The sequence below is a fragment of the Lepidochelys kempii genome, chromosome 11 (assembly GCF_965140265.1).
Source record: "Lepidochelys kempii isolate rLepKem1 chromosome 11, rLepKem1.hap2, whole genome shotgun sequence".
NCBI lineage: Eukaryota > Metazoa > Chordata > Testudines > Cheloniidae > Lepidochelys > Lepidochelys kempii.
In genome coordinates this window covers 65,866,172-65,892,854 of record NC_133266.1, presented here as the reverse complement: position 1 = coordinate 65,892,854, position 26,683 = coordinate 65,866,172, and the positions used below count along the sequence as shown (strand labels likewise).

At 42.4% G+C, this 26,683-nt stretch overlaps 1 protein-coding gene across 5 annotated transcripts in view; it reads left to right on the top strand.

Annotated features, from left to right (window-relative positions):
* ERBB4 (erb-b2 receptor tyrosine kinase 4) overlaps positions 1-26,683 on the top strand; it is a 972,415-nt gene that overhangs the window by 674,976 nt on the left and 270,756 nt on the right. For all 5 annotated transcript variants that reach the window (XM_073306719.1, XM_073306718.1, XM_073306716.1 and 2 more), the window contains exon 4: positions 4,939-5,073. In XM_073306719.1, coding sequence (XP_073162820.1) covers positions 4,939-5,073 — 135 coding nt within the window. The remainder of the gene's footprint in view (positions 1-4,938; positions 5,074-26,683) is intronic.

The following is a 26,683-nucleotide window of genomic DNA, read 5'->3' as shown; positions in this document are numbered from 1 at the left end:
TCCATTGTGTTCAGTGATACATGCCTATCATGCATGGGGCCAAATTTTCAAAGTGCAAAGCAATCATCCGCTCCCTATGTAGCACCTATGGCCAGATTTTGAAAATCATTCAGCATTCAACGTGGAGTTTAACAGGGAGCTGTGCTCTTTTGAAAATCTGGGTGGGTGCTGGGATCTTTTGAAAATTCTGGCCCCAAGTACACAAAGTCAAACTAATATTAAATGCATAGCACATACTTGCCCCACCTGGTTTTGGTTTCCGTTTTGTATGGTTACAGTGCAGAGGGAAATCAGGTTTTAATTGCTATGCAGGCTGAACTTTACTTTTTAAAGGCAAGTCTTTCATCCAGCACAATACAAAATGTAAACAAACCAAACACATTATTTGCACCAGTGCACAGTGGGTCTAAAGCACTATCGCCCTGAACTTGCACAAGTGTAAATGACTGTAGAAGGGTCTAAGAAAGGCCAGAGCAGACAAGGAGTGGGTGAGGTTCTGTGGCTTGCAATGAGCAGAAGGTCAAACCAGCTGATCACAATGGTCCCTTCTGACCTTAAAGTCTACCAGTCTATGAATGCAATGCTTATTATTGAAATTAAGGGTGGCTAATAGAAGTCAGAGAACTTGTTACATTTACCTTGAGTTAACATTAGTGACAACTTGTGATTTATTGTAGTTGCAGGAAAGGGACCTGATTCTTAAACCCTTTTTCACAATTAGTAGCTTCTTACTCCGCACGTAGCCCCATTGAAACTAGAGTAGAGGGCTATTGAGTGTATCAGAATGTACAGAAGTTTCCTATCGAGCTAACTGAGACCATTTTTAATAAGCATTGTCAAGTGAATGCATGTATAAATAAATTATGCCTTTGGCGGATAGTCAGATATATCAATTGATAGCAACACTATTTAAAACCGATTTGTAAATTATTAGCAGAAGAGGAAGGTGGCTCTTCAATTCTTCAATGTATGTCAGACAATATTTTTTGGATCAGGATTTGGGACAGATTTGCTAATCCCATGTCAATGGGATAAAAAGGAGAAATGGTCGCTAATCATTTTTTTCAAAAGTCCTGCTAAATCCTGCCTTTCTCTTGGGACAGAATTGCTGGCAGCTGCTGTGTGGGATATGTCAGGGATCATAAGAATATCATACAGACAGATCAGTAGTCTACCTCTAATCTGGATTCCTTTCTGTGCAAAATAGTTATTATTGTCGCCATTTTAAGCCCCTTTTCAGTGGAAAAGACAAGCTCTTAAACCAAAGATTTCCTAGAAATAAATGTCAATACCGGTAACTGATTAATGTGGAGGAAGGACGAGTTTGCATGTGATCCCTTTAATCATGTTATTTTATGGAGACTATCTCCTTTACATGGTATGTAAATCCTAATATTCGTAGTGAAAAATGCAGGGTCTTATTTCCTTAGTGTTTGTAGATGTTAATATTCCCCTGAGAAGTTTTTAAAGATTTGCTCTGGATCTCTAGACTACAAATAACCTTAATCATCCCCAAAGTAGTCAAGAGTTACTTTTAATGTCTCCTTAAGAAGGATGCCACTCCTAGCAGCAATTGCACCCCTTAATGTCATTCTAAGATGCCCTTAATAAGTAACCTTCACATTTTCTTTGCTGGGACTTGCATCTGTAACACGGAGTGTCTCCTGGGGTTTTAGCTGCACCGCTCTCATTAACTTTAATGAGAGTCACATGGCTAAAAGTTTGTCCAGTGCTTTGAAACACTGAAAAACAAGAGGGGAAACAGTGGAACCGACAGGATTTCTGGAAGGTGAAAAGAAATTGTTTTGAAAAGAAATCCTGCTACTGCTGCTTCTACCTCGAGGAGAATAGCCTGCTCTACTGAGATTTGAGAAATCAGATCTTTAAGGAGATAGAGAAATAAGGAATGCTTAAACAAAAAGTAAGCTTTGCCACAGAAATTATGTAATGACTAGATACTAATAACATCACAAATTAGCAAAAAATGTTTTAGAAACAAAGAGGACAAACGGTAACAAAGATTATATTTCAGGAAGTTATGGTTAAAGTACATTTCCATTGTGAGTATCACTTTCTAATATGTCTTGTACATGGATTAGCTCCTATCTGCAGTTAGAATGACAGCTCCCACGGTGCATTTTATGCTATCTCCTATTTTAATTTCCTAGAAAGCGTTCAGGGAACAGGAACTTCAGGTGTTTCATAGAGGGGGCGGGGGAAGTCTGTAGGGTTCCTGTCTGTCTTCTTCTGTCTACTTGTCTGTTTTTGTCTTGCTTGCATTGCTGTAAATTACAGGTCCTATGTTCAAGGAAACATTACAGCTGTCAGGCCCCTAAAGTGAGATCCTCACTCCCACTCTGGCCCCTTTAGGCCAGGAGAAAGGACTGGACCAGTGTACAGGGGACTGTAAGCTGGGGAAGGATTTCTGAGGACAGCTGAATGTTGCCCAAGGATTAAGGTGACCATAAGTCCTGTTTTGGCCGGGACAGTCCCCCTTTTTAAGCCCTGTCCCCGACGTCCACACATTTTTGGCAAAAATGGGCATTTGTCCCAGTTGCAAGTTGCTCTGATCAGTTGGCAAAAGCAAGTGGAACAAACCCCAGTTTAGTCAAAAAAGTGGATTGCATCCTCCTAGGGGGGTTGCAGAGGAGCCTTTGGGGAGGCTAGTGGTGACATGAGGTGCTGAGTGGCGGGTCTTGGGCAGTCAGCCCGGGGCTCAGGCGGTCAGCCCCAGTCCCGGGCAGCCAGCCCAGGGCAGTGCGGGGCTTGGGCAGTCAGCCCCAGTCCCTAGTAGCATGGGGCTTGGGCAAGCAGCAATGCCAGGTGGCTCAGGCCAGCCCTGTGTGGGGTAAGGGTGGGGCTCAGGATGCCAGATTGCTCAGACCAGCCCTGCACTGTGTCCAGATGTTGCTTCGGTAAATATGGTCACCCTACCAAGGACCCCATCGAAAGCCCTGGCATACATGGTGTCCTCAGTAACAGAAGGTGCATTTTAGAGCAGGGGTGGAGCACATACATGTCACTGCAGAAATTCTGGCCTGGGCTGCCATCCACAGAAGCTGTGGTCATTAAGACAGCTTCTCAGGGTTGTCTGTTACTTCAAGGACAACTTTACCCCCTGGAGCAGCCCATTCAGGATGGTGCAAAGAGGTTTAAAAGCCATCTGAGCCCTACCTTGCCTTGTGCTGCAAGTTCCGTGTTTTCTAGAGTTTTCCAAGGTGGATCTGTGTATTTTGGATAAAAGCAGATGGGTTTCATCTTACTGACTTGTTCTGAAAAAGAACAAAGCAGGAGGGGCAGAATCTTTTACGGAACCAGATTCAATTACAAAACTCAATTTTGGGAGCTGATAAGTCACATTTTCTGATGACAACTCTTCTAGAATAGGAGACTTTCTTCAAGGGAATGCAAAATATTTTTGGGGATATAATCAATGGTGTTTACTGAGCTTTTTTTCATGGAAAATTTTGACAAAAGTGTAAAGAACAGTTTTTATCTAAATTCTCCAAGGAAAATTTCATTTTTTTCACCAGAAATTCAAAAACCAAAATATTTTGTCTGGAAACTGAAATATTTTGATTTGATTTGCAAATGCTGCCACAGTGCCTTATGGAAGTTGTAGTCCGGGTGCCTCATGATCCCATTCTACTCTATACACTGGGCTCCCTAGTGAGACTGCAGTTCTCACTATGCACCATGGTCTCCTTAATGGTAGTCCCTGGTCATGGCGCATCATAGGAGAGGCAGTCCTGTTGGGGAGCACAGCCCATAGAGATGAATGGGGAGAACTGATCTTCCAAATCAAAATGTTTCTGGATTTGGGTGTTTTGGTTTTTCAATGAAAAATTGAAGCCAATATTTTCACACCAAAAAAATCCTTTTGTCAAAACCCCCAATTTTTCATCATAAAACAGTTTAGATAGGAAAAAAAATAAGTAGTTGCTGATAATTAGAAATTAAATATATGGTTGAGAAGACATGCACTTGAAAGGAGAGAAGCTATTTCTGTTACCCCCAGGATAACATGTGGCCCAATCCTAATACTCTGTCTATTTCCACTCCCCTGCATACACCCGCTATGCTAAGGGCTGCAAGGGTGGTGGTGGTGGTATCAGTCAGGAGAATTCTCAGTTACCTGATGAAGAACAGAGGAGCTGTGTCTGGGGTCCAGAACCTGGCCCATAAGGCCAAAGTGTGGTACACAAACACACAGCTTTTCTCCGCAACTGTATTTCAGGTGCATGTGAGAGTCTGGCCTTTATCATAGAAGACTCTAGAGTATTTAACCTGACAGTTGGCAAGTCCTGCACAGAACCATCTCTTATCAGTAGAGAATAGAATGAAGATAACCTTTCAGATAGACTGCATGGAAGTGTAATTCTAGAAAGTGCTTTTCCATGGTCATGACACATGCCCCAAATTCTACCAGTCCTAAATAAGAGAATTCCTTTCTTCCCACTGCCAGTAAGACCATTTAGTTCATATGTTTTTAATTACATTTACAGCATGGGATTGTGCGTGTCTGATTCAGACTAGAAGAGCGTATCATTTCATTATTTTATCTCAACAAAATCTTGGACATTTACACACACACACACACAAATAGATGAGGGGTACATTCCTAAGTAGACTAGAACAGCAGGTGTTGTTCCCACAAACTCATCTGGAGACTGTCAAATCCCTTTGTATGACTGGTATGAAGAGTTTGCACTGTAATCTGTGGCTATCTTCGTCAGGACTCTTTTGTGTGTAAATAGATGGTTTCAGTTTTCAAATTCTGCTAGCTGCTTGCTCTTCGATTTTCGGAGAGTTACAAGGGATTTTAGCCATAATACTCACATTTAAAATCAATGTTCCTTCCCCACCCCTAGAAGCAATATATTTAATCAGCTGTACATCTCAATGCTGAAGGATTTGTCGTCTTCTTCTTTGATACAGAAATACTGAATGGAGGGGTATACGTTGGCCAGAACAAGTTTCTTTGCTACGCCGACACCATTCATTGGCAGGATATCGTGCGTAACCCACGGGCTTCCAACTTCACTTTGGTTCCAACAAATGGCAGCTCCGGATGTAAGTATTGGTTTTATTTCCAGCCTTGTAATGAGTACATCATGACATAATATAAATACAGTCCCAGGTATTCCATGGATCCTGCTTTAAAAGACTGTTAGCAAATTCTCCTTCCTTACTGTTGGTGCTTTAAAAATTCATTGACTCCTTTGGAAAAGTGTTTTGTCTAGAAGTGATTTTTTTTTTACGTGTGTATTTTCTGTATTTTTTTTCTTTCCTATTTATTAGTAGAGTGCTGGTGTGAAGACAGGATATGTATTGTTAGGATTTCTTTGCTCCTGCTGCTTGTTCTCTGCCTTAAGTCACAATCCCCTGTTTGTGACATCATAATTAGTTGCTGTAGTAATTCTGGTACAAACACAGGGTTATTATTAGTTTAGATGAGAAATGAACTGTTTTCCTGTATAATCCTAGCAATACAAAGGACACACAGGAAAAAAAAAAGATACAGAGTAACCAAGTGTTTTTAAACAAAATGTTTCCCTCTTTCCCAGACCTTGAGCGTACGTAGAATTGTATTAACCAGTTGACATGATTCCTAAGGAATCATTAATCAATAATATTTTGGGAAAAAAGAGTCATATTTCTCAGTACCGCTATTATTCCCCCATGCGATGCTATAGTAATAATATGAAACCTAATGTGGAAAGGTGGTAGTAAATTACATCCATAATAGAGTATGATTATGTAACCCAACGCTCCTGGGTGGGCTATTATCTGCAGGGGTTGAACCTGGCACCGCTGGATGTAAATCTACAAGACCTTGGAGAGCCCTGCCACAAGCCCCAGTATCAGGGTTTGCTGAAGGTTTCAGGAGGCAGGGCTGGAGCCCATATATTTCTGTAGGGATACTGGGCAATGGGGACAGGCTGTTGTATCTTAGGCAGTCTCCAAGGGCTATCTAAGTTATACTGATGGCCCTGCTAGCCTCTGCAGCCGCTCCAAATTGGATGGGAGCAGAGGAGGCTTAAAGGGAAAAGTGCAGAACAAAACTACACCCTGGGTAGGAGCCACAGGATTTGCACCCATATTCATAAAGAAGAATCCATTTTGAACACATGTACTTATTCTTCACACCATACTAGCTTTCGCGCTAACAGTGAGCTGGCCTTTCCCCGTCTGTCTTCTCTCCCAACCGGAAAAAAGAGAACACAGCCGCTTGACAGACAGGGGTCCCATCTCCTAGTCGGCTGTGAGCATTCATTTCCTCCAGCGGCCCGTCAGATTTCATGGTTCCTGCATCCTCCAGCTCAGGAGCTGATCAACAGCTTCTGCCTCCCAGCAGGTACCTTTATGTGTCTCTGATTTATACAGCTACAGTTGTGGCTCCTAAAAAGTTCATTCTATTTTGCTGGAGAATTCCCCACTGATTTTCCCTATTTTAAGTACAGGGAATCAAATCAGTGTAACCTTTTGAAATAGAAAGAACCTCTTCAGAGTGACCCACTGCAACAAGCAGCAGACTTAATTGCAAATTTTCTCTTGTTTTGATTTTGTTTTCTTTTTTTCTTTTTGCATTGATCCTGAAAAATCAACAAAAACCAATGCAATGAATGAGACATTTAAGCATGGATTTTTCAGTACTCCCACTGAAGTTTCTGAGAGTTTTACCACTGACTTCAGTGGAAGCAGAGCTAAGCCAATGCCAAGTTCTTATGGAAACCTCATCCTAAATTAATGTAGCAATCATTATTACCAACCTCAGGACAAAAAAAAAAAAAAAAGAAAATATACAGGCCTACTGCTTTTTGTCTTTAACTTCTGTTTGCTTTACTTTTGAAATTTTAACACAGGAAAGGGCCAACACATGACCATAGGATGCATGTATATTAGTTACAAATGTAATCTAACCAGTGTTGTTTTATTAATGAAATGCATGAGCGACATTATATCACAGCTTCATAAATACCTCCACGTGGGAACAAATTTAAATATATTTTTCTCCATTTCTGGCTCACATAGAGTTAGTTGTACTTTTCAAAAATATAAAAATCCACGTACAATAAATACAGATTCTATCCAAATTAAACACAGAAGTAATATAAATATTTGATGTACCTGGGAAAGCTAAACTACCTTTATCTACACATTGTGCATAGATAGGAAACTAAACCCCACTCTATTAAAAAAATAGCTAAAATGGGATGACAAAATGTACTGAGGCTTTGGGAGACATCAGAGAAAATGACAGCTTCTTAAAACTTGTTGAAATATTATTCAGGTTCCACGTGCGGGCGTCACCCTTTCAAAATAGCTGCAATTAAGTAGTTGTATACAAAAAAGCCTTCAAATCAAATCACTCAAAGAAACGGGAGAATCTTATTACCACCTGTCAAGAGTTAGGGGAAAGTGAATATGTTACCTTGGTGCTTTGCAAAAGACTTAATGCAAGTTGTTTGTGCTGATACTGAAAGGACTTGGTAAAATGATTTGAACATTGAATTATAACCCTCAGAGTGGAAGTCTATACAGAAGTGCAAAAGATGAGGCATATGCCTCGCACTTTTGATTTAGAGGTCCCCGTATCCACTGGTAACATGGACACAGCCGGACCAGCCTGACCTGGGTTATACCAATCAAATGTATGCTGAGTATTTCAGAAGGACTTAGATCCTTTTTTAACATAAATTCTGTGGGTGTAGTGTGATGATCTGTTTATGGATACAAGATGAGTGTACTGTTTTATGTGAATTTGTCTGAAATTTCAGGTGCCTCTGAATCTTAGAAACTACACCAAGCTTTATTAAGTGCATATAGGAAGTTATTAAATAAAGTTAATTAGTTGCTGTGGAAACATGTTAAGTAGAAGAGATGACCAGATAGAATTCTACGAGAACACCTGGGGGAGGAAGGGGGTGTTCCCTTTACTAACCCGAACTATCTGTTACAGAGCAGGGAAATAGCACATGGGAGAGCCACCTCATTTACTCTTGCAAGATCATACAGATATGACTACAAAACCTCGTTGTCAATGCTGACATAGCAGTGGCTGTTAGATGCAATAGAGTCTGTGCAGACGTGTTACCTGTCTCATTGCTATGAGATCATCAGCTATGGGGAGCAGTATTGTCTATATAGTGTGCTGTGCTGACATCTAAAACTAGACTGGAGGAATTGAGGTCAACTTGCAGGAACATACTTTGACTAGTTACTCCTACATCACCTCAGTACTCTTCCTCAGAGGGGGCGTATTAGACACTGGGTGATAATTGGCAAGGCAGCTAGTGCCAAGTGTTTGGTCTGGTCTCTACATTTTTAAGGGTTGCAAGCATCCTGTCTACCTACAGTGAGGTGTTATCAAGCCTCCTCAATAATGAACGCAAAGCCTCCCCACTGCTTGTCACCAGCCACGGCTCCAACTTGATACAAGGATCTCACAATGACAAGTTTTGACCACCCCACCTACCGTCCCCAAGTCCCTGAATATACCTAAGTGGAACAGACTGAACTCAAGCAGAAAGGGTAATGCATTTATAACCTCCTGTCCTGACCTTGCACCCATGTGCACATGTAGAGATCACAGCCACCGTCCACATTCCACTGTTGACTTCCTTGTTCCAGTCTCCCAGTGCTGCTCTCCGCCCCAGGGAGTAGACCAGCAAACAAGCCCTGAAGCACAATAGTACCGCTACGGGGGATAATTTCACTTGGAGCCCTCCCCTGCTGTTCCAGGGCACCCGGGGGAGTAGGGTTAAGGCGAGAGAGCTGAATGAAATTAAAATGCCCTGAAGTGACACCACTACCATGCTGCGGAGTTCATGTCACTGTAGCCGCTCAATGGCAGTTACTTCCATCAGTATTCCGACAAAGCTGAGTTTGGCCCATGGGCTCTAGGAATTACTCTCCTTCGCTTTCCTTCTCTGCAGCCTGGGCAATGACTCTCTTAGGTGTATCCGTGCTAAGAAGCCAACTGCAAAGGCCAAAGCAGCTTAACCTCTCTGGTAGCAATGGTGCCAGTAAATTAACAAAAAGAAAAGGAGTCTCGAAGGTGCCACAAGTCCTCCTTTTCTTTTTGCGGATACAGACTAACACGGCTGCTCCTCTGAAACCAGTAAATTAACACTAAGCGCTGCTGCTCCTTTATTTCCTAGATGCATTCTCATCATATTTTCTCAACACATGCATGCAGAAAAACTCTTCTGTGCGGCTTTTGAATGACATGGTTGGTGTTGGTACTGTTCTGAAGAAGAATACAACTAGTAGCTGCCAGCATACTGCTCACTATGCATCACTGAAATGTAATAAACTAATACTGTGGACCAACAGTGGACCAACCCTGCTTCACTGTTCTGGGTCTAAGGATGAGGATCCTTGTCCTGTGTTCTGATTTTTCCACTCAAATAATAGTGTTTACCATTTTAGGTGATTTTTTTCTTCACAATACCTTTTTATCTGAAACTTTACAAAATTATTATTATTTCAGGCATATTCTTCAATGTTAGCTAACCCTAGGCCAACGTTTTTCTGGCCTGGCACATAAAGATGAGATTTTTCAAAAGTGCCTAATTGACATAGATATTCTTTCTTTGGCAACTTCACTATATGGCCCTTTTCCTACTTGTTTGCGTTTTTTTTTTTCTTCTTCCCATCTATCTAAGACGCCTGTCAAAATTTCTGCTGTGTTCTTCAAATCTGACTTAAGAACCTCTGTTGGAATTTTAGCTGGGATTGGTGCCTTTCCACATTTTTTTTTTAACCAATGAACAGCCCTCTCTCCTTCTACTCTGGTTATAGGTCCTAGTTCAATGTCCAGATCTTCTCTTTCCTCTAGCTGGGGGATTGGCCACTGGCTCAGCATTCAGTAGTTGATTAAAGTACTACTTACATATGTTCAATTGTTCTGATGTCCTCATTGTTAAGTAGCACTCATTGTCTTGAACTGGTCAGCTGGTATTTGTTTTTCTGCCTGACAGCCGCCTAATGATGTTGTACAGAATCTTCATGTTATTTTGTGCTGCAGTGGTCTGTGCATCTGTTACCATTTTGCCTAAAAAGTCTCATATGTCTTTCCTAGCCCCAAGGAGCCCTAGCTCCATGCATATTTTGCAAAGTGAGCAATTTTGCAGGATTTGGCACAAAACTGGGTTAAACTCAGAAATTTGGAGTGGACAGATCTTTGCTCTGAGATTTTGAATTTGTTTTAGCAAAGCTTGAAGGGTCCAAATTATTAATTTAACATAATTGAACATAGCAAATGGCATAAATTCAAGTAAATCAATACTGCATGTAAAAATACTGAAAGTATCTGGAGTCACTAACTTTTTAGAAAGATTAAAATTGCTTTCCATTTTGTATTTTTTTAAACTAGTAATGCTTTAATAAATTATTCAGGAAAACTCCCCTATACAGGACCGCACTGAAGTTAGTGAAACTTAAACACATGCTAAAGTACGGTCCTGACTTGAGGTTTATGGGCCTGTTTGAAAGCTTATTGAAGTCAGTGAAAGAATTCCCATTGAACTCAATGGACTTTAAATCAGGCCCCATATTAGTTGTGAAATAATCAAATTTTGGCAAAATGTTTCAAGCTAATGGACTGTAACTGTATTTTCAGTGTTTTTTTTATACATAATGTTATGCTATTCTATCATTGCTTTATCTACAATAACACCTGATAATGCACTTCATATAACAAAGTAGGAAGCTCAGCATGGAGCTCAGAAACAGTATATTTTTTTATATTGTTTTATAGATTAGAAAAAAGATTACTCCCTGTCTGCTTGTATTTGATCTGCTAGATCTGTGTCGCATTAATGGGAACAATTAGATTAAAAATTCCTCCTGAGTTCTAATACCACCATCTTAGACTATTCATAGAATTGCAGATTTTAAGGTCAGAAGGGACCATTAGATTGTGAGGTCTGATTTCCTCTATATCACATGCCATTAAAGTTCATACTGCTACCCTGTGTAGAACCCAAACACTTGTGTTTGACTAAAGCATCTTTTAGAAAGGCATCCAGTTTTGATTTGAAGACATCAAGAGATGGAGAATCCATCACCTCCTAGCGTAGTTTATTCCACTGGCTAATCACCTTCACTAGTTATTTATTTATTTTATTTTGCCTTTTTCTCATTTAAATATGTCTGGCTTTCACTTCCAGCCATTGATTCTTGGTGTTCCTTTTTCTGCATGTTTAAAAAGCCCTTTAGTACCCCGTATTTTCTCCCCAGGAAGGTATTTATACACTGTAATCAAGTCACCTCGATCTTTTTGGTAAGCTAAACAAACTGAGTTCCATAAGTCTCTCAGTGTAAAGAATTATATCCAGCCCTTGAATAATTTTTGTGGTTATTCTTTCTGCCCTCTCTAGTTTTTCAACATCCTTTTTAAAATGCGGTCACTAGAACTGTATGCAATATACTAATATTGGTCTCACCAATGCCATACAGTATAATAATCTCCCAACTCCTTTTTATACTTCTCTTTATCCATCCAGTGATTGCATTAGCCCTTTTTGCCACAGCATTACTCTAGGAGCTCGTGTTCAGTTGTTTGTCCATTAAGACCACTAAAGCCTTTTGAAAGTCACCGTTTTCCAGGATGCAGTCCCCCATGCTATAAGCGTTGCCTGCATTCCTTGTGCCTAGGTATATGACCTTGCATTTGGGCATTTGAAAATGCATTTTGTGTGAGTGAGCCCAGCTTACTGAGTGATGCTGATTGCTCTGTGTGACTGCCCTGTCTTCATCATTATTCACCATGCCACCAACCTTTCTGTCATCTGCAAATTTTATATTTACTTTCAAATCATTAATAAAAATATTGAAAAGTGTTGGGCCTAAAACTCATCCCTGCTGAAGCCCAGCAGAAACAATGACGACTATCCATTGATAGCTACTTTTTGAGAGCTCAATTAGCCAGTTCTTAATATTTTACATTGTATTTTACAAGGTGAATTATTTTTTTAAAATCTAGTTGAACTTCTGCCTTTTTTCTTTTTCAGTGTTTTGCACTTCAGTTTAAAAAATGAAAATAGACTGGACAGTTTCAATGTTGTTTATAATCAGTTTTATTTTGAGGTTCCTACCTTATGTAGGAGCACGAAACTTGAGCTGCAGATGTTGCAGGGAAATGTGTTACTATTTTAAAAAAGAAACCGTATCCATTTACATTATATAGAAACATTATATATGGAAATATTTTGTTATTGAATTTAGATTTTGTGATAGCTTGTTTGTTCATCATCCTAGCTTTGGACCTAAATTGCCTGTCCCTTATCCCTTTAATTCTTCCAATCGGCCATAAAAAAAATCAGATATGCAGATGCATACGTGGCTATTCAAGCACACAACACTGGATATTTTATATGGTATGCCTTGGGATTTTATTAGTCAATGTTTGAATAGTGCTTTGTCAGTGTAAAGTGCTATGGAAGCACTAAGCATTCTTCTTCTTACTGGGAATTAACAACATGGTGTTTGTGTCTGATGGTAAGTGATATAAGGATAGCGTTGATATACAGTAGTTTACTGCAGCTACACAATAAGGTCTGAAGGGTAGTCAAACCATTGATTTAATATTCAGTATAATAGAGCTCTCGGTGGGTTAAGTCAGTGGTTCTCAACCAGGGGTATGTGTACCCCTGGGGGTACGCAGAGGTCTTCCAAGGGGTACATCAACTCATCTAGATATTGGCCTAGTTTTACAACACGCAACATAAAAAGCATTAGTGAAGTCAGTACAAACTAAAATGTCATACCATGACTTGTTTATACTGCTCTGTATACTATACACTGAAATGTAAGTACAATATTTATATTCTACTTGCTTTATTTTATAATTATATAATAAATATGAGAAACTGAGCCATTTTTCAGTAATAGTGGGCTGACATTGAAGTATTTGTATGTCTGATGTTGTAAGCAAGTGGTTTATGAGTGAGGTGAAACTTGGGGGTACAGAAGACAAATCAGACTCCTGAAAGGGGTACAGTAGTCTAGAAAGGTTGAGAGCTACTGGTTGAGAGCCCTAGTGGTTAGTGCACCTAGTGCCACCTCCCAGCGGGCAGGTCTTGCAGTTCTGGCTCTCTTTTAAGCAGAGTTGTGGTGAGGTGGGCAGTGTTAGGGGAACCTGGGCCCTCCCACTCCACCAGGGTCCAACCCAGGGCTTTTGGAGAGCCAACAGTGTCTGGCCACAAAAGGTGCCCTCCAAATAACCCTCCCAGGTCACTTCCTGCCATCTGCTGTTCTCCCCCAGCTTCCACTCCAATATAATGTAAAAAGAAAAGGCAACCAAGCCATCTGCCCCAACCGGGCTCAGAATACAGTCTTAGTCCCTCCAGGGGGCTTCTCCAGCACCTGTGGCAGGAGCCTTCAGGGGAGGCCTGTCCTCCTCCCCAGCTTTCTTTTCTGAGCTGGGTTGCTCCCTTTTGAACCCTTTCTTATTTGGAGCATGCTCTGCAGGGCTGGCCAGGAGGGGCTACCTGGGCTCATTCCTACCCTTTAACCACTTCCAGCCCACATGGGGTTTGTATACCCCCATCACACCTTGCAATTCTTCACGCAGCACAGCAACTCATTTCAGGAGTAGCATGTCAAATATTAGGAAGGAGTCATTTTTACACGTAACTAGCCTACCCAGAAATTTCGACTCATATCTGCACCTAACATGTTCCATTTTGTAGTAAGTCTGTGGGAGCCCTGTGTTCAGAACAGTGTAGTAGCCCGGACCTCAAATATGTGCGTACCTATCATGGACAGATGACAATCCAAGGCTCTGACGTTTGGATTAAGTTCAGATAAACATCCAAAATTGCAGATGCTCAGCTAACCCTCCTGAGAGGCACTTCCCTTGGCCGTTAACAACGGTGAAGTTTTACCATGGAAAGTCATACCTTTACACACCAGTGGTTTGTGTCACACCATCTGAAATGGATGCACGAGGAACAAATTTCCTAATTATTTCATCACGTAGAGTCAGTGCCCAAACACTACCACCTGTACCAAGCCTGAACAGTTGGGCTTGGCACAGGGCAGAAGACTATTATGTGGGTTGGATGGATGAAGTAATCAAAGCAGAAGCCTGGTTGCCAATGCCTCAGCAGAGATGCCCCTCTCAATGCAAAATGGGCATCGCAACCTAGAAATTTCTTCTTGAAACCAGTGGATTCCTTCTTGTCAGAAGACAAACTTATGGCTAAGCGCAAAATTATCATTGTCCCTAGTACTCAGGCTCTATGCAAGATTCATGCAAAGCTACTCTGTTCACTTGCAAGCTTTTTTATTTCTTTTCAAAGGAGCAGGATTTATCCCTAAATAAATAAATACAAATCAGGATTAAAATTGAACAAAAATACGTTAATGTATGTAGGCTGAGGGAAGGTAGGCGGTGCCTAATTCATACTTAAAGCCAACTTTAAGACGAGCTAGTATATCATTCCAGGTATACATCTAAATTGGAAACTACCTACGGGGAAAATGACATTCCAGAAAAGTAGATGCTGAAGACATTTGTTATTGCAGAGTTTGTAAAATTATAACCTTTCATTGAGGTGCATTACTTTAACTTGAATTAACATTTTAAATGTATGTTTGGAGAACAGGGAAAGGGGCCTTCGCAGACAGGTGGTCTCTGTATAGAATGCCGTCATTGCGACAGGTGTCACTGTGCAAAGCTAATACCAGTAGCTGTTCTTTCACACAGAGCACCATGAATAACTACACTATCCTGTGAAAGCTCTTTCGATGCTGAATACACCTCACATGCTTGCAAAATTGCATTTTAACAGCAGTAATGCTTCCATGGATTTCTCAGCTGGGAGCACATTAAATAAGAGCTGAGTGGAGAGCCAGTATTTTATGTTCTTAAAAACGTATATATATTTCCTCCTCTCCCTACAATTAAAGAATATCGGTTCAGAGTATAGTCTGCAATTGAAAGAATGATAATACAGAAACAAAACCAATATTTCTTGAGGCATGGATTTTTGCCAAACCTTTGAGAACTAAAGGTGAGGGAAGAATGAAAAGTGGAAAATAAATCCACTGTGCTCCTGGCCTTCAGTAGGTGCAACTTAGAAGCACCGTGAACACATTTTATGTTTGGGGCAGGGCTGGCCTTAGGGAAAATGGCACCCTGCGTGAACTTTGTATTTTGGTGCCCCTGGCCCCCGTGGGCACGGCACCCTCCCCATTGCGCCTGGCCCCTGTGGGTGCCCTCCATTACCTGGGCCCCCAAGGGCTCCCCACTCCCCCTTCACCCCTAGCCCCTGTGCTCCCCTCCTGTGCCCCTAACCTGCCCGTAACCCCTCCCCTTTGTCCTAACCCATGCACCCCACCTCCCGGGTGCCCATATGGGGAAACTGACCTGGATGCACCTGCTCACTCACCCTTCCCGACCCCATTCCCTGAGTGCTGCTCCTCTGTGCAGCTCTAGGGGGCTATGTGTGTCTTGGGGGGGGAGCAAGGAGCGACATCAGGGCTCCCTGCATCTAGGTCACTTTCCCCACCTGGGCTGTGTAAGAGAAAGTCAGCATAGCAGCGGCTCCTGATGCTCACCTCACAGCCCAGGGGGGGAAAGTGATCTGGATGCACGGAGTGCTTAGTGTTTCTCCTCGCTCCCCTCCACGCCCTTCATAGCCCCCTACGGGGGCGCAGAGGACAGTCAGTGGGGAGTATAAGCCGTATCTGTGCATCTCTGCTCGTCCCTCTCCCCCATTCCTCTGCTGGGAAGAAGCAGGGAGAAATCTGGGCACTCCCCCACTTGGCACTCCCCTGCCAGCCAGGAGCAGCTGCTGACTCTACACCGGCAGCACACATCTCTGCACTACTGCACGGCGCCCCTTGACCATGGCACCCCTGGGCAGTCACCCGTTTGACCCACCCCTAAGACCAGCCCTGGTTTGAGGTGTCAGTCACTGATAGGCTGAACTGGTTCTGTAAGCAATAAGAATCTGGACAGTCTTTTCTTTCTTCAGACCAGCATGTTTGGATTTGGAGGGATGAATCTGGAAATTTAGGCCAACATGCCCAATTTCTGGGTGCTTAATATCAGTGGCGTTGGGACAGTTTTTATAGTGGGGATGCTGAAAGCCACTGAACAAACCTGTAAGCCCTGTATAGGATAGAAACTACTTCAAGCCAAGGGGTGCTGCCGCACCTTTAGCACCCCTAGATCCAGCACCCCACTCAATATAGACACACTGAAAAGGCCTGATATTTTTCATTGTGTTGGTACTCAGAACTTGCTGAAAATCTGGTCCCTTTCATGTCTAAGCATGTCCAAGTAAAAATAAATGAAAACATACTTAGGTAACACAAATACAATGGCCAACTTAAAGAGCATTTTTAATTTTTAAGTGTGGAAATGGTTGAGACTATTGTACCCAGAGATAAATATCTTACAAAATCTTCCCTTTAACCCTTTGAGTGCTTTAGTGTATTGTACAAGATCCTATGTGTTATACCACCGCTGTGTTGTTCTAACATCAGAAGAGTTTCTTCCCAAAGGAATCCTAGATCAAGATTATGATGTTTGAAAGAGGCTGAGGGGGACATGAGATTTCAGTTGCTTCAAGATGACATTTAGTGCCCCCCAAAACTGAGGCACTGAAGATCACTAGTCATTTTTTGGCCAACAGTCTATGTTCAGCAGCCCATGTAGGGTTCTGCCACCACTTTTGGTTAGGGTGACCAGATATCCCAATTTTATAGGGACAGTCCCAATTTTTGGGTCTTTTTCTTATATAGGCTTCTATTACCCCCCACCCCCGTCCCGATTTTTCACACTTGCTGTCTGGTCACCCTACGTTTGGTACTGTTGTCACCATTAAAATGTCATAACTTAACAGCCATTTCTACCAACATACATGAGTTACTACTTAGTCCAAGATTAGAGAAATGATATAGTAATTCACATGCCACTATGTGGCAGCTGTTGGTAAATGCTTACGTTTTAATGGCAGTCTCTGTGTGCATATAATGTATTACTGCACACCACCTGTTTACCCGCAGACTGGCTGTTTAAAGAGTCTTTTACACAAGGGAGAAACTTTCAGCTTAAATACTTAGCAACTTACTTCGTCTTAGTCACCAGTGTGTCTTGAAAGTAGGAAATTAACTGCAAATACTCAGAATATTAGAAATGATCTGATTGAATTGTGATTGGCATATTTAGAGTGAGTGGGTGGTTAAAATTGGTCTCTCTTGAGCAAGCTTCAGCTGCTTTAGCTGACTGCCTTTGAAGGGCTGCTTGAGGAAGAGAAAAGAAAGGAAACATTATAAAACCAGTCACTAAATTGTATTGAGCAATTGTCTTCTTGAAACTTCTGGGCAGGTGCATTCCTTTGAAGTTATCTATCTGTTAGTTCAACAAGGTGCCCTATTCCAGCCACTTCTTTTACAGACAGCACCTGTTGAGCACAGGTTTGATTTCATTCTGTATACGTTCTTGGCACAAAGAAAATAAGGAAAGGAGTTTTGGTTGGTGGTTTGTGTGTGAGAGAGAGAAATTTGATTTTCTCATCTTAGGGGTACACAGCAGATGATCTTATAGTGGGCCGTTCCAGCCCAGACTCTTTCTGTTGCTTGCTTGAAAGAGAAACTTCACATTACTACAGCTGCATTTTCTAGGCATATGTCACATGGGCTTGTTTGGCTGAACATCCTCAGAATTTGGGGTTGCCTCTATCACTCAAGGCTTGTGTTCTTTTGCTTTGGTAGTCATCCTGGCATACTTGGTTTCTTTCAGTCCCAAACTTCTCCAATACACTCTCTTAGAAAGTGCTCCTCTCATACCTTCCACTATTTGGAACAATGTGTTTGGATTTGGGAGAATGAAGCTTAGGGACTTTGGATGAGAGTTATGGCTGACAGGCAGGAAAAAAGATAGCTAAATGAGGAAGAGGAGGGACCTTCTGGCTTTCTTGTATGTACTCTCTGTAATTGCTCATTTGAGACTTCTGGTTCTGTCAGGAAGGACTCCATATTCAAGTCCTCCTGGGCCAGTCTTCAAAGAAGCTCTGACTTCTCAAAATCTTGTTTCTATTTGTTACCCGGAAATCCTGTCTGGAACTAGCTTATGCCTGGCAAAATATAATTCTCAGTCAACTTCAGGAATATCACAATAGTCTTCACGGTAGGTGACCTGATTACAGAGGTGAAGCTTTTTGACCTCCCACAGATAAGATAATGACTTCTAGGCTCTCAACAAAGGTAACCTCAATCAGCACAGCTACATGTGGAAAAATTCCTATGTCTACATGACAAACTCAATATGAGTCCTCAAGAAAGTATGATCAACATGCGCAGGTCAACTCACTCTATGCAAACCATTGTTATAGATAGCTAATTATCATTGGGATCCAGTACTCATCAAAATCAACAAGTTCCATTGACTTCTGCGGGTGCTGAAACGGCCCTCGCTTTCTCCCATTCACTCCAAAGGAAGCAAATGGGATGTTGACCTCACTTCATTTTATCTGAAGAAGATGGTGAAATGTGTCTGTGTTATGCTAATGGCATCCTTGCTCTTTCTCCACCTCCTGAAAATAGGTTTTTAAAGAGACATTACTGAACCCTTGCAAGCCTTCAGCCGGCCAGGCTTCCCCACTTAACGGAATGCTGGGGATTCTAGTTTTCTCCAGCTGCTTCTCTCCAGAGTTTTGTTTCAGTGGTACTTTACTTGCCTTACATTTCCCCACATCTTCAATTAAGTCTGGTAGGGTTTTGACTCACCCTTTCCTATTTCCCCTCAGAAAACCTGCATTAACAGTGACAGGCCTCTAAAAATTCCCCTTCACCACCAGGAAATATTCAGAAGGAAGAAATTGCTATCCCACCTAATATGGAGAAATAGCAGTAAGAAAAGGCTCTTGTACCAATTTTATTTCACCTAGGATCTTTTATCAGGTTACAAATCCCTTGAGTATTTCCCCTTATTCCTGCCATTCTATATCCTCTTCCTAAATCTTCTGCTTTCCTTTCTTTCCTTTAGCATATTCCCCCTTCTCCCTATTTCTAGATAGTTTCAGCAGACAGCCTAAAATCCTAAATGGATGTGACGACTGAACTGCTTTTTGTGGTGGTTCCTCATATTCAGGGTTATGGATAATTACCTATTCCTTACTATGCATCTAAAAATTAAGAGTAGACTTATTTTTGGAAGAGCCCTAAGCAGAGGATGTTTATAAGATGCACTACCCTACAAGTTGTGACGCTGGCAAACCAGGTGCCAGCTTACGATTAGGTCCCCATGCCTCACTTGGATATCGACACACACAGCTGGTAAATTAGGTATTAGAGTTATAAAAATGTGCTCAGTGTTTAGGCTTTATTTACTGCTTGTAAATTGCTGCATGCATGAATCTCACTTATAACATCTGTACCCTGTATTGGAAGGTAATATATGAGCATTTGCATTGAAAGTCTCTCTAACTGTGTAGATCACCAGACAGGAGAAAAGCGTTAACTGGTGTGAAATACTAGTCTCCAACAGGTGCTATGTCCCATCTGACGAAGAAGGTGCATTGACACCAGATGAACTATTGCGCAACATCAGAGAACAAAAGAGTTGTTTGGTTTCTTTCCCCCTGCTGCCTCGTGAAGAGCTGGAGATGGCAAGTGAATTCCTCCCATCAGCTGAGTTTGCAACTCAAAGCAGAAGGGTGGAAGGAATTAAAAGCCCTAACAAAGAGGAACTGTATTTGTATGCTGCTTGGATTCTGAGGGGCAAGGATTTCTAAGCATAAGCAAAAGATCCCCACTGCTTAGCCTGGGTTAGCCCTAAAGGACATACAGAGTTTGCTTGTCATGGAAGATTTCTAATAGATTTTGAAACTTAAAATTGGAACTCATTTGTGTACATATGTTTACCTGCTTTAACCTTGTAAATAAATCTCTTATTTCCTTTTCTTATATAATAAATCTGTATATAGTTTATTATAGGATTGGCCATAAGTGTTGTCCTTGGTATGAGATCTGAGGTGCAATTGACCTGGGCTAAATGACTGGTCCTTTGGGACTGGGAGTAACCTGAATATTGCCCTGATCTTTGGTGTAAGGGACCATCTATCGCAAAAGTCTGCTTACCTGGGTGACAAGACAGATCGGAGTACCCAAGGGGACTGTCTGTGACTCCCTGGTTTGGCTGCTACTGTGCCTGAGGTGTTTACACTTAATAAAGGGTTGCTGAAAACTTAGAACTCACCACCAGTTTAGGATTCATGCCCTGCTGTTTAAAAGTCTGGCCTGAGTTTGGTACCCTTGCTCTTGAGCCACTGCAGGACAGCGTGAGGCAAGTAACCCTAGGAAATTTTGTGCCTCAGACATACCTTACGTCACATTTCCTCCCCGGCTTACTCCTTGCTGTGGTGGGAGAGGGTTAATATCCAATTATGACACTTTCCTGCACTAGCTCATCTCTGCTTGCCAGTGATACCATGATGTGTATATGTGCAGGCATTTGTGTGCGGAGAGTCAAGGCTCTGTTTGATAGATAGGTGTGTCCAGTGGCAGAAGATGTTGGGGGAGATTTATGCCTTTGTCTGAAGCATCAGCACTGGTCACTTTGGGAAAAGAAGGCTTGACTACTGTGGATGGATCATCAGCGGCTTCTGGTAGAGCAATTCCTAATGGTCGCCAAATCTCAACATTAGAGATGGTAATACATTGCAGAAAGTGATGAATTTGCATTATTTGTCATTTATGGATACATGTTACTCCTTGTTTGCAAGATGACCACCTGTTTGTTCCTGAACGTGTTTGTGAATCCTGAAAGTTCCATCAGTTTTAGCAGGAATGATTATTCAGGTGAAAGTGGATCTTGGAAGTTTATTTTGTATTTGTTATTCCTCTTTTCCTCTTCGCCGGAAATGTGCCGAAAATATTCATGGTACTTTGACACACACCCCCACATCTACACAGACACATCCCAGCAGTACAGTACATTACAATATACCTTACAATATAAAGTAATGAAAAATACCCTTCCAACTTATCATCTTTTCTGAAGAATATGACTTTATTTTAACAATGGAAGCTGCATTCTGCACCACCCTCTTGATCACTGCTCTGAATGCATTCTAATAGCAACCAAAAGATATCTCGTCTTATAGTCCAATAACTGAGTTATTGTTTTTTGGTATGAAATTAGGGCAAGAACACCACCAGCCTCATCATTCGCTTGTCAATGTGCCTTAGATTTTTTTTTTAGAGCCCTCCTCAGAAAATCTGCAATGACATTGGAAAAAGAAAAGGAGGACTTGTGGCACCTTAGAGGCTAACCGATTTATTTGAGCATAAGCTTTCGTGAGCTACAGCTCACTTCATCGGATGCATTCGAAAGCTTATGCTCAAATAAATTGGTTAGTCTGTAAGGTGCCACAAGTACTCCTGTTCTTTTTGCGGATACAGACTAACACGGCTGCTACTCTGAAAGATGACATTGGAGTTTCTCACACAACATTACGCATGATCACACGGAAAGTACTTATGGCTCTAGCCTCCGATTCTCACCCATAATTATGCTCCTGTCAGACTGGATACATACAAAAAAAAGTTGCTTATCTTTTTGGTTTGTCCATTGCTGTTGCAGCTAAAAGATGTCGTCCAGCATAATCGATGTATATTAATTATTCTAATGTGGATGCAAACATGTGTTTTGCATATGCATATATAATAACCTCCCACCCAGAACACAGGAGGGGGGGAACTCCCTGCATGTGTAATTGTTGCGTTTAATAGAATTCTACGCAGTTGCTGTTTTGTTGTTTCTTGGGTCAGGAATCACAGATCAAAAGTGTCTATCGTGACATCCCAAAAAAGAATAATGTGAACAAGTTATGCCTAAAGATGTATTGCTGCTCAAGAGGATCTTTACCTCCAGGCCCCAGTTGGCATATGTGCTTTGGTTTCAGTGACTGTGCTCAGTTATCTGTGGCTCTCACGTGGGAAATATATTTTTAATACGAGAGACTCCCAAGGGTTTGTTGATCTTGATGAGTCTGCCAAGCAGCAGGTATAACTTGACCTAGCCTTTTAGTCTACTGGCTGGGTTTTCCAATTTGCTTGGGACCCCTACCTCTGTGCTTAGAAATGCATCTGATGCTGCTTGGAACTGATTCTCCATCACAGTGGGGGGAATTCACTTTACATTGCTCTGCGCTAACAGCTATAAGCAGTAATAATTAATAGCGCCTAATTGCTTAATCAGAGTAAAGTTTTAGCCCATGTCATATGTGAAGGGTTTTGGGTTTTTTTTTGTCTTTTTCTGGAAGACTAAATTCCCTATTAATATGTTGAGTCAGAAATCTTACCTGTTGTGTCTGTCTCAGGGGGCAAATGTTAGTATCTTTATTATGCCTCTTCCCTCCTCAAGTCTCTTTCTTTACTCATTACGATGGTCTGAAGACATTTTCCTGAAGCAGCAGAACAGTAACATTACAGTGAGCTTCCTATCAGTCCTGTGCTGTCAATGATAAATATGAATCCACTGGCCTGGGCCAGTTCAGAGCTGCCGACATGATGTTATTTGACTTTTCATTTATTCCCTTATGTCTGGCGGTCAATCACTTCCAAGATCAACCCTGTCTGTTGTGGACATAGCCAGTGATACACTGTAATTTAGGAATTCTGTACAGATTCCTCTGATCCAGTCAACACTGACATGCTTAGGGTTGTCCCTATCACAAATTACGTACTCCATTGTTAGCAAGTATTCTGTTTTCCTCAATGCAGGTTGAACTTTATCTCCAGTTTCCTTTTTTTTTAAATTTATTTATATTGTCCCTCTATCTCTTTCTTTGCCTGTCTCAATGTGTGTATTGCTCGTTTTGTTTTCATTACACATAGGTATTTCCCTTGTCAGTCTGTTTTCAGCTGCCTATATCTGAATCTCTCTCTCTCTGTGTCTCTCTCTCTCTCTTTCTGTGCCTATCTAGAAAGGAAGATTAGTGGATAAATAGAGGGGTCAGAATGGTAGATTCAAATTTTTTGTATTAAAACTAGTTACTGGGGGAATATGCTTTCATTCCTCCAGATGTGTGGACGGTCTTGAGGTTCCAGTGTGGGGTAAGTGAGCTGCCCACCGAGAGTCCAGGCAGGGAGACCGTAACCCCAGCACGGAGTAGAGCAGCGCTCTTCAGTGGGATCTCTGCTGGACCACAGAGTGACATGAGCCGATCCATATAATGAACAGATTAGCTACCAGCCTACGGGCTGCAGCAGTGATCACAGAAGGAGCACATGGGTGTCCTATACCCTTCTTCTAGTTATGGGGAAATAGTTATCCTTCATAATCCCTGCATAGGTCCTCAGTACCAGGGGATTTATTTAGTGTATGCACAGATGATTCCATTCAGGCTTCGTGGGTCTGCTGTGGAAACAATGGATTATGCTGCCAACTGCAAGGTCAGGTTCCACAGATCAAACTTGCCTGTTATCGTTCACCTTATCAAGGGACTTCTTAAAGAAGGGGCCGAGCCTGGTGAGCAAGTTGGGGCTCAGGAGCAATCCCCTTTCAAAAAACACATAGGGACAGATCCTGAACTTCTGCAAATACATGCTGCTCTGTTGAAATCAGTGTGATTATGCCAATTTACACTTTTATGCCCCATAACTTTTTGCATAGCGACAGAGAGAAAGCAAGTGGCGTGTTTTATAGAAGACGAGCATTCTATTTTACCAGATTTTTTGCTTTCACTCTCCACAGACATGCCTGTTTTTCCTTAGAGAGGAAACCCTGAAAAGTGTGAATCTCTCCATTAGGTAATTAACTTTCAAATCAATGGAAGCGATCTGGAGACTAGCACAGGGCTGGTAGAAAATGTAAAATGATTTTTACTTAACAAAGGAGTGTGAATGAATAAACACGTGACCATAGGAATTGTTAGACAAGGACATGGAAAGCGTTACAGGCTGATAAAGGCAGAACAATTCATCACAACAATAGTATCTTTAATTCCAGTTAATACCATGCAGCAGAGTTTGAATTCTATTTTGATTTTGCTATCAACTGTATCTTTTCATACACAAAACTAAGTAATTTTAGCCGCTTACAAAAACAAAGTGCAGCCCTATTTCAGCGTAGTGTCATGTTTAAACAATGAAATGAAAAAGATGAGGCATCTTAATGCAGAATGTATTGGGATCATCCGACACGTCTGGGATCTCAGGGCAAGTTATGCTTGTATGGTTCCAAACCTCCTCATTAAAGCTTAGGGAAATAGTCAATTTCTTTGGTCACATTTTCAATTAAGATTGAGTTTATGAGTAGTTTATAAAGGGCTAATAAATTATTAATCGTTGTTTTAATCCAGAGTTAATCGATTATTTTAAGTGGTTATATAGAGGTCAAAAGATCAATAGGTTACATATAACTATGGCTTATAACTGTGAATAGTACCTGCTACTAAGGTGCTTATAACCATCAATCACATATGCTGCTTTATATCAGTAATGTGCAGATAACATCCATTAATCATTTATTAACCTTTTATAAGCCATTTATAAACGGAGACCATGTAAAATGAGACCATTTCTTCTCTGAATTCTACTGCCTTCTCTTCTTTCCCATTTCCTGCATGAAAGGGGTCTCCTTAAGGCAGCTATGACCAGTGATGAGCTGCCAAAATCTTAACAACTGGTTCCCTCCTCACCCGACGAGGAGGTCATTGCCAACCCCCAACCCCCAGGACTCCTGCCCCATTCACCCCCTCCCCTGTCCCCTGACTGCCCCCAGAACTTGGCAGGAGGGTCTCGTGAGCCACCGTAGTGGGTGCCCACCCCACCCCTAAGAGCCAGAGGGACCTGCCGGGGGGCAAGGTGGGGAGTCCCAGCAGTGCTTACCTAGGGCAGCTCCCAGGAAGCATCCGGCAGGTCCCTCTGGCTCCTAGGGGCGGGGGAGCGTACCTAGTGGGGGGAGCAGCCGCTCCTCCCACTGATCACATCAAAAGTGGAGCCTTAGGCACCAACTCCGTGGGTGCTCCAGGGCTGGAGCACCCACACGGAAAATTTGGTGGGTGCAGAGCACCCACCGGCAGCTCCCTGCCCCATGCCCGGCCCCAGCTTACCTCCGCTATGCATCCGCCCCTGAACGCACCGCCCCACTCTGCTTCTCTGCACCCCTACCCCGGCTTCCTGCGAATCAGCTGTTCGGCGGGAAGCCTGGGAGGGCTGAGAAGCAAGCGGCGGCTTCACGCTCAGGGAGGCAGAGGTGAGCTGGGGCGAGGATGGGTTCCCCAGGCTCCCCTTCCCCCCCCCCCCGGTTACCTGCTGCGGTGCGGGTGGCCCTCCTCGCGCCCCCCCCCCACCGCCGCAGCTCACCTCTGCCTCCCTGGGCCTGAGCGGGAAGCCGCCACCTGCTTCTCAGCCAGCCCTGGCTTCCCACCGAACAGCTGATTCGCAGGAAGCCTGGTGGGGGGGCGGAGAAGCAGAGCAGGGCAGCATGTTCATGGGAGGAGGCAGAGGCGGAGCAGAGGTGAGCTGGGGCTGGGGGTGGGGTGAGGCGGGGAGCTGCTGGTGGGTGCTCTGCACCCACCAAATTTTCCCCTTGGGTGCTCCAGCCCTGGAGCACCCATGGAGTCAGCACCTAAGGTGCCACTTTTGGCCTATTAAATTTAGAAGCCCTTTTAGAACTGGTTGTCCCTCGCGGAACAACCGGTTCTAAAAGGGCTTCTAAATGTAACAACCGATTCTAGCGAACCGGTGGGAACCTGCTCCAGCTCACCACTGGCTATGACCATTGGCAAGGAACTGTGGAGGAACACTGCTGTTAGCTTGGGGCAAGGAGGAGAACTTTAATTTTATTGTCTTGTCAGAAACAGCCTTTTGTAGCGTCTTGTCATACTAAGGTCTATCTTGAGCCAAAGGAAAGCTCTTCTCAGTTATTGGGCTTGTGCAAGGTGGAAGTATCCTTAGGATTTCCCAGTCTAATGAGCTTCTAGTTTCTGTTGGTGGCATTTTCAGTTGGTAGAGCAGAGGGAGTAAGCTGTTGATAGATATCTGCCAGAGGTGTAGCCATGCACTGGAAGAGTATGAAGATTTCCTGCCCCAATGTCCATAATGAAAGACATGTTGCATTAATATTGGCCAAAGGGAGATGAGTCCTAGAATCATAGAACCATAGAGTTGGAAGGGATCGCAAGGGTCATCTAGTTTAAGTCACCAGTCAAGATGCAGGATTTGCTGTTTATAAACCATCCAATACAAGTAGCCAGTTTTCTTCATGGGATTTGCCAGAACAAAATTACTTGACATGCTCCTCAATGACTCTGGCCTTTCAACGTTTAGATTAAATACAAATTATATACAATTATACAGTCCTGATTTTTGCCCCCTTATTCCCCTTTTGTGTTTCTGTGAGTGAAACTTCATTATGTATTCAGAACACTAGTAATATTCTGGAATAGAAATGGAGCTAACATTACTAGATGTCTTCAGACATTTTTGTCACTAGGGGCAAAGAAGGGACCACAGATTCAGGCTCCTCTGGAGGCTGCCTTTTCATGTGTCACTTAGGAAACAAAAGTAGATTGGGAAAAAGATTTTTTTTACTGCCTTTGGTAATGAATGACAATTGAGCAGATGGGCAAGGTAACGACTTAGAAGGTAAATTACTTGAGGATTTTTTTCTCTGCATCACATATTGATGGCCAAGTTCCAGCTAATTGCT